This window comes from Tupaia chinensis, unplaced genomic scaffold (genome assembly GCF_000334495.1).
Source record: "Tupaia chinensis unplaced genomic scaffold, TupChi_1.0 Scaffold143756_1, whole genome shotgun sequence".
NCBI classification, from domain to species: domain Eukaryota; kingdom Metazoa; phylum Chordata; class Mammalia; order Scandentia; family Tupaiidae; genus Tupaia; species Tupaia belangeri.
Window position 1 is genome coordinate 514,247 of NW_006203605.1, and position 11,476 is coordinate 525,722.

The 11,476-nt window shown below is 56.4% G+C and overlaps 1 protein-coding gene across 1 annotated transcript in view; it reads right to left on the reverse strand.

The window, feature by feature from the left end:
* The window catches only part of BMPER (BMP binding endothelial regulator), a gene marked incomplete at its 5' end in the record, with an annotated part of 199,790 nt that overhangs the window by 78,024 nt on the left and 110,290 nt on the right, over positions 1-11,476 (reverse strand). Inside the window, 2 exon segments of the mRNA XM_006164900.2 lie at positions 5,352-5,397; positions 9,158-9,262. Of these exon segments, the coding sequence (XP_006164962.1) occupies positions 5,352-5,397; positions 9,158-9,262 (151 nt within the window).

Genomic DNA, 11,476 nt, shown 5'->3' on the forward strand with positions numbered 1-11,476 from the left:
GGACCGGCTCGCAGCCGCAGCCTCAGACCTTGGCCAGAGCAGAGCTTGCACGAGCGCTTTATAAAGTTTGTTTAGCACACTTCAAATATTTTATTTTATATGAATCATCCAAACCAAATTTAATTCTCTTAAGTTAGAAAGGGAGGGAGAGAGCATCCCGTGTTAACAGAAGACAGAGGTGCTTTTCTCACTTCTTTCCGGTCTGATTCTAAGAGGCTTTCCCGATGCGGGAGGCTCCCCCTGGCCCCGCAGGCCTGCCCTGCCGAGGCTGCCCGGCGTGAGGCGCGTCCGTGCTGCAGGGCCTCCTTTGCTGCTCTGGTCTCAGAACCGTAAAGCACCGTTGCCCAAGGAGCAGATAAGCTTGTGATAGCAGCCTGCAGCGTGCCCAGCTCCCGCTCCACTGCCCCTGGAAGGGCCCTGAGAGCCCTGACCCGCCAGGACCACGGCAGCCCAGCACTAGGACACCGAAGGGACTTAGGGAGCAACACTTAATTGATTCGGGCGGGTAGTTGCCTGAACTTTAAGTATCTGACCTGTTCCACTACGTAAGGGTAAATGCATGTATTACCTATCCTCGCAGCCTTTCAGAAAAGCACGGGTAGTCGCTTACGGACGTGTGTTCTCAACAGTTCAAAAGACCTAAGGGCAGGCAGGAGCGAAGCCGTCAGAGGAAGCGTGCTCGCGGGGCCACGCGCCGTTAGACATGAGCTCAGATTTCTATGTGGCTCTCTAGCAACAAAAGCAAAGACACATTTATTTTTTACGTGCGCATTGAGAGAGCCAGAGAAAGATGATCTCGACGCCGCAATGCTGCAGCCTCTGGTAGATTTTCCCTAGGACTCGGGCCACTGCGCCCAAGGCAGAAACTTTTAATAACCAAGATGTAACCACGCCTTTGTAATTTTCCCTAGGGCCGGAAAGTCAGGGCACAGGAAAGTACTGAATTAAGCCAAGGGCCCTCTGGTCTGTCACAGTTACACAGCGGGACAACCTTACTCTGTTCCCCTGCATGTCTACTGGGCAGGCACGGACCAGCCACTGTGACCAGCGTCGTGGGCCTCTGCTGCTGTCACCTGCACTGTTTCGCTGTCTGGAGCACCTGTGGTCCCCAACCCGGGGAGTGCCCGGGGACACCATGCGAGGTCTGGAGACACGTCTGACGTTCCCGCCCCGGCCGAGGTAGCGTGGGCGTCAGTGAGTGGGAACTGTGGCGTGGCCAGCCACCTCAGTGCACGGCCGGTCCCCGCGACAGAGACCCCTCCGCCCCGCTGTCAGGAAGGCGGAGGCGGACAGCCCTGCAGTAACCTCAGGAACACGAGTGTGTGTGAGGAGTGGGAAGGGTTCAGAGACTTTGTGTCTTGAAGCACATCAACTGGTCAGTTTTCTGGTTTCCAAAAACACTAGCCTTACGGGCCCACAGGATGCGTGGTGGTTAACGTGCCGGACTCCCACAGGCCGACTCCACAGTTCACGTGGACTCAGCGTCTTCAGAATCTCGGAGGGTGTGTGCGTGTCCAGAACCCCGAGAGGAGAATGGAGGGGAGGGGACTGAGCAAGGCCACTGCACCCCCGCCCTGCACAGGGCCATTTCTCACTCTCCAGGAGCACAAGCGCCCTCCGGCAGAAACCTAAACCAAAAACAAAACAGCTCACGTCTGAGACCAAGCAGTGGCACGGCAGTTCATGACAGTCTGTCAGGCAATCCCAAGTGGGAAGGTTTCCAGTTCGAGTCCAGAGTCATCCCTGGCATGCCAGGGTCAAGTCGGCCCAGGGTCCAGGGTGAAGGTGAGGAGCAGCCTGCAGCCTCTAGACCCTGCTGGAGGTTCTCTCCCTCCTTCTCCCACACCCCCGACTCTCTCAGTCATGGAAGAAACAAACTTTAAAATAAAAAGAAGGGAAAACACCGGGCTGTTTGTAGTTGGAGCCTAGTTTGACAACTCTGGAAACCAGTGCATCAGAAGAGCTGCCGTAAAACACACGACACGGAGACTGTGAGCCCGGAGGTGCGCTCTGCTCCGTGGGGACGACAGGGAGTCGCGGTGAGTGGAGACGGCGAGCCCAGAGGTGCGCTCTGCTCCGTGGGGACGACAGGGATTGCGGTGAGGGACTGAGGTCACGGGGAAGGACAAGCCAGGGTCGCCCCGGGGAGTCAGGAAAGGCCGTGCATTGCCCACCCAGCCTGCAGCAGCGAGCCTCGCTGAGTAGAATGCCTGTCACTGCCGGGCGGGGGACCCCCTGGAAAGCAGGGGCGCACAGGGAGGACACACTTGGGATACCACCCTGAGGGACCAAGAAGCCATGCCTGGGCACTGGCTGCCCTGAGGTGGCCTGCCAGGGCCCTCCAGCAGGGGGCAGCAGGGTCTTGCCCACCAGGACTAGAACTGGATAGACTGGCTGCAGCTGGCTCTGCACGGCCACGCCCTCGGTCCTTCCCTTGTTTCTAGTAAGTCTCCTCTTCCTGATACAGAAGGGCCAGTTCCCAACAGGTGGCCAACCATGAAATACCGTTTTCTCACACTTATCTCGGCAACAGGTGGTGTGGTGAGTAAGTGCTGGACTCCCAGGTAGTCCACCCTGGTTCGAGCCCTAGATCCGGAGGCCTGGAACTCACACCAGGCACACATGTGTGCCCAAATCCTGAGAAGGGAATGGAGAAGGGGTTGTGGCATGGCCATACTCGATGGGGGGTGAGTCCTCACTTTCTGTCTCTGTTTTTCTCTATCTGTCTGACTAGTACACGTGCCCTATAGCAAAAATTTCTATCGAAAATTTTTTTTCTTGATTCTTGTAACATAAAGTCAGATAATTCAGCGTATAGGAAGTTTTTGTCTAAGGTTAGCCTTTTTTTTTTTAAGGTTTTTGCCATAACGCATGTATGTTCACAGGATAGAAACAGAAAGAGACAGAGAAAGGGAAGTGAGAATCAGACCACGTTGCAATCCTTCCTTCTCCATTCCCTGGGGATTTGGGGCACACACACACACACACACACGCCCTCAGCATGACTTTCAAGCCTCTGGTTCTGGGACTTGAACCGTGGTCAGTCATGCTGGAGTCCAGCACCTTAAGCACTTTGCCACCTGCTGGCTCTGGGGGTCAGCCATATTTTTTACAAAACAGGCAGGTGGGGATCCTGCCTGAGCCACGTGACGGCAGCTGTAACATGTGTGAACACGTCATTGAAACCGCCCATGAGGTCCAAGACCCCGCGGGGGCAGGCGGCCAACAGGGGCACAGGGGAGCTCCACAGGTGGACACACTCGCCCCTCCAGGAGACACCCAGCAGATCCCGAACCTGTGTGAGCAGTCCCCGAGGGTCCTGGGCGGGGCATGCCCGCAGCAGTTCCCACACTGTCTGCACCGGGTGGGACATGCAGGAGAACCGCCACCATCAGCCGTTCAGCTCCCCGCACTGGCTCTCGGGCTCTGGGGCAGGCTTTACAGACCTCCCTTGGGGTGTGCTGTGCACTTCGCTCTCTTCAGGGAAATGCTACGATTTACTGTTCATTACCCCGGCCAGCACTCTGTGCAGCGGCTGCTGACGAGCTGTCTCTACAACAGTATTACGGCGTCCGGAGCACATCCACACGACAGTATTACGGTGTCCGGAGCACATCCACACGACAGTATTACGGCGTCCGGAGCACATCCACACAACAGTATTACGGCGTCCGGGGCACATCCACACAACAGTATTACGGCGTCCAGAGTACATCCACTTAACATGGAGGGCAGCAATGTGTGAGAAGACTTCAAAAGTTTGTGGAAAAATAGAATTAAAACACAAGCTTATTTTGGTACAAATGTTTTCAAAACCCATGCATAGTTTTTCCATAATATTTGCTTCCATGAACTTTTTGAAGACCTCGTGTGTGTGTGTGTGTGTGTGTGTGTGTGTGTGTGCGCGCGTATGCACATACATGTATAAAATGGCCCTACACACCCAGAATCCCCAAATACTAATCAATCAAAACATGCCTAGCAGGCGCCTGCAGATGGCATACCGGCTAAAGTTCTAGACTCCCACATGGCCAACAGTGGTTCAAGTCCCAGGCTTGGAGGCTTGGAGGCTTGGAACTCATGCCAGGTGTGTGTGCGTGCGTGCCTGAAATCCCAAGAGGAAAATAGAGGGGAAAGGATTGTGGCATGGCCATCAGCCCCGGGGCAGGGGCGATTTCTTATTTTCTGCTTCTCTCTCTGGTGAATATACCCACCCCATTACAAAAAACTCTCAAAAAAAAATTATATATATATATATATATATAATATATACAAAAACTTCAGGGTAACGCTTAGTGACATAAGCTCTTTCTCCCACAGTGTAGAAACAAACCTGTCTTCCTGTGAAAGCTACCTTGAGCTGCCATTAAAACCCACTTCCCTAAGCCCGAGTGGCTCCCAAGTTGCTTTCTAGTAGTTTCACGGCCATGTTAACCCTGCTCACCATACGTCAGAACTCATCTGACAGTCACATCACCAACCCTCAGGGCTGCCTCCCCTGGGACGGCCATCTGCTCATAGTGGCCATGCCACTGCTCCCTGCTGTGGGGTGGCAGGGCCACTTCTGATGGCTCTCAGAGCAGGCCATGTGTGGAAGAACCTTCAAGAACTCAGTTAATGTTGGGACCAGCAGTAGGCATAATGGCTACGTCACTGGACTCCCATGTGGTCAACCGTGGTTCGAGTTCCAGACCACATAGCTTAAACTCACGCCAGGAGCGTGTGCGTGCGTGCCCAAGATCCTGAGAGGAGAATGGAAGAGAAGGGATTGTAGTATGGCCATCCCCCAAGGGGTGATTTCTTGCGTTCCATCTCTCTGTCTCTGTCTTTCTGGTGAGTGCACAGCCCTATAGCAAAAGTCTCTCCAAAAAAAACCAAAACCAAAACAAAAACCAACTCAGTTAATGTAACTGAATTGCAAAACCATAGTCAGCCCAAGGCCCAAGGTCGTCTCTGTCTTCTCTCTGCCAACGGCAACACCGATGTGCCAGGTGAGATGTGATGAGGTGGGGGTGAGGAGGGGTAAGTTGTCTGTATGGTAGGAGGAAAATCCCGCCTAGACTATGGGTACTGTCCAGTTCTGCTGAAATAGCATTATCTCAGGCACCACGCGTACCAGCGGTACGAGGTGCAGGTGGAAGGCACGTTGAGTTTTCTGGTCCTCTAAACACCTAATCAGACCATTTGTCCCCGCAAGTTCTCATAGCAACAAGTGGGGACGTCTGCTTTCCTCTGCACTGGGCTCCTGGGGGAGGACTGTGGGCGGTGGGACGCGGGAATGACACACACCCCTGCTTCTGCACTGCACTACCAAACGCAAGGGGACATTGAGAGCGCGAGAACAGACTTACTTTCGGTGCAAATAGGACAGCATCCTTTTCTGTTGAGAATTTTGCCCTAATCAGGAGAAAAACAAAGGAAAGGTCAGTGTGAACAAAGTCTCAGGACACGTCTCTTGCTAAGTCTAATAGCAGATGCCCAGTGTGCCCGAGGCCCCCATGCTGATGACGGCGGTGGGTTCTCGTGCCAGGAGGTCATTCAGAAAGCTTTCCTGCTTTCATCCTCCAAGAAGAGAACACCCGACGGACCCACTGCTGTGGTCTTCCACCCACGAGGGAAGCTGGAGACAGTCCGGACCCCGCCTCACCGATGCCGGATGGAGCCCTATAGGGATCACGGCAGATGAAGGGGGACCCTGCCCCGCGTCATCCACGTGGGCGTTCCTCTGTCTGCACCTGCTGGGGCAGCCCAGACGCGAACCATGCCCGTAACGCAAGCCCGGGCCTCGCCTGTCCCAGGAGCACGATGCTCGTGCCACCACTGCACGCCCGCCCGGCTTTCCGAAGGCGGTAGGCTGTCGGCGGAGTTTGTGCTGCCAGGCCAGGGCTGAGTGCCGCAGGCTGTGGAGTCACTCCCGTCGCCTTCCCGGAAGTGCAGTGTTCTGTAGCTTTTGAGCGCGTGGTATGGAGAGGACAAGGTGCGCTCTGGACTGAGTCAGACCGGGTTGTCCTCCGCCCCACTCGGGGCCTAGCCACACGGAGCCAGTGCTTGCTGGGTGGCAGGCGGCCGGCCAGAGTCCCTGCGTTACCGGGCGTGGGGCGACCACAGGAATTCAGCAGTGCACGCGCCCGCAGGCTGCGGCTGTGGGCAGCAGAGCGGACGGCGGTCACTGCTGTGGGGCGCCCACGGGCTCCGCTTTCTGCTGAGATGTCCTCGTATGCAGTTTTTCTTTGTGAACATGCGTCCTGACTTCCCCGAGGCCCCGCAGATGAACCAACTGCTGCGTGTAGCAGAGAGGCAGCGCCCCAGCCCACCCGTGTGACCCCGTGTCATGGTCCCCACCGCAACCCCATGCCCTCTGTCCTTGGGAGTCCTTGAGTACCCGCCACACTCTACGCAGGGTCCTCCGCAGCCTCGTCCGCACCTCACGGAGGCGTCACAGCCGCCCCAAACACAGGTGTCCTCGGTAGGCGCCACTGGGCACCCACACCGGGAGCAGGCCCAGGCCCACAGCTGTCACCTGGGCTTCCAAGTGCTGGGTGGACACGCAGGACAGGGTGGGTCGGCCAGGGAAGAAGTGGCCCAGCAGACAGGGCGACGACCTCGACCTCAGCCCTCACCCCCACAGCTGGGGGACGTCACACCCACCCCACGGCAGGGGACGTCACCCTCCCACGGCTGGGGGATGTCACATCCCACAGCTAGGGGATGTCACACTCACCCCACGGCTGGGGACGTCAACCCCCCACAGCTGGGGGACATGACCCCCACACGGCAGGGGGATGTCACCCCCACAGCTGGTGACCATGTCCTCTCAGCAGAGAGCTCTGCGGGCCACTTCTGATGGGCACAGAGGTCGGGGACTGTCCTGAGGAAGCAGCAGAGGACAAGCCACACGCCATCAGCCCTGGCCCATGAGCAACGGCCCTGAGAGGAGGACCAGTACCGCACTCCAAGGGCGGAGCTGCTGAAAGCCAAGGCCCCCCACACGCGGCGTCCGCCCCTGCCCTGCTCCCGGGCGTGCAGTGACGCACAGAGTTCAACGGAGCAGTCACAGGGACGCAGCCGGGTTAGGACCAGGACAGGCCGCAGCGTCCTCTGTAAGTGGGGTCAGAGGCACCGTCGCAGCCATGGGTGACATCAAGCTGGCGTGGAGAGAATACTGCGTGTCAACCTGTCCCCACAGGAACCCGTGTGGCCCTTCTCACAGACAAACGCCTTTGCGTCGCGGCGAGCTCAGGGAGGGCAGGTGGGGAGCCAGCATGGACAGCCCCCTCACCAGACACAGGGCCGCGGGACAGAGACGCGGGGACTCAGGGAGGGCAGGGCAGGGACAGATGGCTTCCGTTTTTCTCGCTGCGTTTCCCCAGGCAGTGTGGAGGAGGGAAGTGAATTTTACAGGATTTCCACATAGGCTGAGCTATTTCCCGAGGACCTCATCCTGGCCTCCGAGAAGGGAAAGTGGACAGAAGGAAGGTTTGGAAAGATGCCTAGAATAGAACAGTGGCCCCGAGGCAGGAGCTGGGCACTGAGCTGCCCCAAGGCGTGGAGGGGGCAAAGAGGGAACGGCTGCGCTTGGAGGGATGGCAGCTCCGGCCCGAGAGTAGCCAGGAGGGTCGAAAGCCACGGAGATGCCCATGGTACACAGCGACAACCTCGCCACGGCCGGACGACAGGAAACCCCCAACCCTGCTCCGAGGGGCGGCCCGCCAGGGAGCTGGCAACTCCAGGCCGGTCCACCAGGCCGGGATGGAGCCCCAGGTTGGCCCAGCAGCCCGTGCTGTCCCGTGGGACAAGGGAGCCCTTTATTACTGGCATGTGTGGCAGGGCTCACTAGCAGCGGGGCTCTCGGGGGACGGCATAAGCGAGGGATCCATCTTCTTCAGGGAGTATTTACGAGGCCCACATTCATGTCTACTTATCATAGCTCCTTTTCACATTTCTTTCATGGGAGGTTTTCAGTTTAATGTCTGAGGCTTTTTTTAGAGGTTTTTGCTATAGGGCGCATGCGCTCGCCAGACAGACAGAGAAAGTGAGAAAACACTCCTGGGGTTAGAGGTTTTTGCTATAGGGCGCATGCGCTCGCCAGACAGACAGAGAGCCAGAAAGCGAGAAATCACCCCCTGGAGGGATGGTCACGCTGCAATCCCTTCTCCATTCTCCTCTCGGGATCTTGGGCACACACGCACACGTGCCTGGCATGAGTTTTAAGCCACCGGGTCCGGGACTCGAACCGCGGTTGACTACGTGGGAGTCCAGCGACATAGCCATTATGCTAACTGCTGGTCCCAGTCTGAGGCTTTTTAAAGCAAGACTAATTAGGTTTTTTTTTTTTTTTTTTTCCTTTTCTCTCTCCCTCTTATTCGGTTGTGCAATAGCAGCTGTTGTTTTTTGTGCCCTGTTTGGCACTGGAGTGAAAACAGCGACCTTTTGTTTATAGTAATAACAGATGTGGACGAGATTAACACTGTCTACAAGAGAGACGGAGGACGCATCGCGAACAGACGGATGTATTTTCTCGCTCACGGGAAGGGGCTGAGTAGGTCTGACATGTTCCCGAAGTGCACAAAACCTTGAAAGGTTTCAAGTTGCTGAGGTGAATCAGTGATGCTCACGCTCGGAAAACAATGGCTGCTTTATGCAGTGTGCTGGACCCACGGGCTCCAGGAAGAGAGATCTCCAGAGGGCCCTGTTTCCAGTCGGAGCTAGAGTGCAGGCCAGAGCTGGAAAGCAAACCCCAGTTAAGGTCGGGGCGGCCGCGAGGCAGGAGAAAGCCGGGCCTGCCGCTGAGCCACCGGTACTCCTGGCTCCTGAAGAAAGCCGTTTGGCGCAGGGGAGGTGGGGAGGAACAGGAAAGCCGGCAGAGGAAACAAGGCAGCAGGGGTAGCAGGACTGGGGGACGTATCTTAAAATCTAAGAACCAGCAGAAGTCACGGAGAAACGGAGAGGTGGGGACAAGGGCACGGCAAGAGCGTTTCCACGCGGGACCAGAACCCGGCTGCACAGAAAAGGTGCGGGCCTCTGGAGGGGCCCTCGGCTCTTCAGAACAGGAAAGGTGAGGGGCCGACCCTGCAGCCAGGACCCGGCATGTGGCTGCACCACATGCAGGACGACATCACACGGCAGTACAGAGCCTCAACGCGCACCGCAGACGTACCTGGGGGCAGCTGCTGACGGGAAGGCACTGCTTCCTCTGGCACTCGGTCCTGCCTCTCACGCACGCGCACACGGAGCAGTTGATGGCCGACCACATCTCTCCGTCCTGCGGGAGAGAGCACGGGTCCTGCTGGGCCTCCCCACAGGGGCTGGGCCGACAGCAAGACCTCATCAAGGGGACCCACAGTGAGGACCCCCGTTAGAGAGCTCACTCCAAGTGCCTGTCTACACCCGGCTAATTCAGGGCGTGTGAGTGCATGTGTGTGAGTGTATGTACACATGTGTGTGTGTGAGCATGTGCTTGTTGTAGACAACCAGCGCCAAGGAACGGAAAGCAGCACTTGGAGAGATTAGGAGAACTCTTCATTATGTCGGCAGGCACGGAGGAGTTAGCACTGAATCCCTGCCCGGCTGAGAGGTGGACAGTGTTTACGGGTGAATTGGAGAGGGGCGGTTTCAGCACGCTTGGAGTGTCCTGTCAGGGAAGGGGCTTAATGTCTGTCCTAATACAGAGCTGGCAGAGAAGCAGGGACTCCAGCCTGCTCAAGGCCTCCAGCCCCTCAGGAGTTCAGGGGAGGGGCAGCTAGCTCAGGAGGAGGAACAGGAAGCCCAGGCAGCTGTCAGTCTGGGCTGCTTCAAGGTGGTTCTCACGTTCCTCCAAATCAGAACAGAAGGTGCAGGCAGTGACCTGCTGCGGGTTGCTCCACATCCATACGAACCCCCTTGAGGATAGAGAATTCTTGCATGACTAGCAAAGCCACGTTTGCATCTTGCCTCTAGCATATTGTTTTGTGTGTGTGCGTTTGTTTGTTTGTTTGTTTTTGCTATAGGGTGCGTGTGCTCATCTGAGACAGAGACAAGGAGAGGAGAAGTGAGAAATTACCCCCCAAGGGGTACGGCCACGCTGCAGTCCCTTCTCTTCTCAGGATTCTGGGTGCACAGTGTGTTTTTCAAGCCACCAGGTCTGGAACTCGAACCACCACCCACATAGGATCCAGCCACCTTAACCTCCACACCACCTGTGGGCTTGCCCCTCATGCATACAACTCAGTTCTCCACTGGAAAACAACACACAAATTTTCATACAATGAAACAGTAACAAAAACCTAATGTTCCCAACTGATGGGACCCAAAAATTTAAGCTATTCCAGGCCTAGAAGTTAACTGATGTCCAGAGGTGGTCAGTTTATTCCCGATGTGCCACGTTTTGAACCACACAAGACAGGCAAGGAACAGCTGATTCGGACGACTCCCCATGCGCAGCAGACACCTCCATGGCCATCAAATCTGCCAGCGTGGCCATGAGACTCCAGGCACTAGGCAGTGCTGCCCCTGTGTAGCGGGCACGCTCCTTCCAAGAGTGGGGGAGCTTTGGGACACATTCCCTAGTGTAGACCCTGGCTGGGACAGAAGGGGCTACTTGAGAAATCTCTTTGACTCGTGGATTTTGCATCTACAACTGCCAAGCGCCCAGCCCCAGAATGCCCTGAACTGGCAGGGCACAGGCACGGTGCCGTCCTTATGGGTGGGCAGGCCGGAGAGCTGACACGGATTCCTCCCTGACCTGCAGACCCGAGCAGCAGGCTTGGATTAGCAGAGAAGTGAGTGAGACATTTGATGACGCCTCCTTGTCCCTCCCTCCCTCTGAAGCTATTTTAGGGACAGCCTATCCTCTGGCCTCTCTGAGGTGAGAAGGACTTAACTGGACTGCTCCACACTCTGCAAGGACTCAGAGTCTCTGCGAAGTCTTCAGGCCTCCCTCACTTAAAGGACACTTTCCACAAGGTGACGTCAAAGTGCTTAGCACACGACACTGCAGGTCTGTTCCATCTGGTGCTCTAAGCACAGGCCAGGACTTCATAAAGAGGGCAGGTGCGTGCTCTGAGAGCCCGGTATCAATACCATGCGTGCACACCATTGGTATCAATATGACACATGCAGACCATTGGTGTCAGTACGACACTTGCACACCATCCGTACAGTACGGCACGTTAACGCCATTGGTATTGGTATGACACGTGCACATGATCAGCACAGTATACAACATGTGCATGCGATCAATACAGCATGGCACACATGCATGCCATCAGCACAGGATGGCACATGCATGCCATGGGTACACTATGACACATGCATGCCATCGGCACAGGACGGCACATGCATGCCATGGGTACACTATGACACATGCATGCCATCGGTAGAGTACGGCACATGCATGCCATGGGTACACTATGACACATGCATGCCATCGGCACAGGACGGCACATGCATGCCATGGGTACACTATGACACATGCATGCCATCGGCACAGGACGGCACA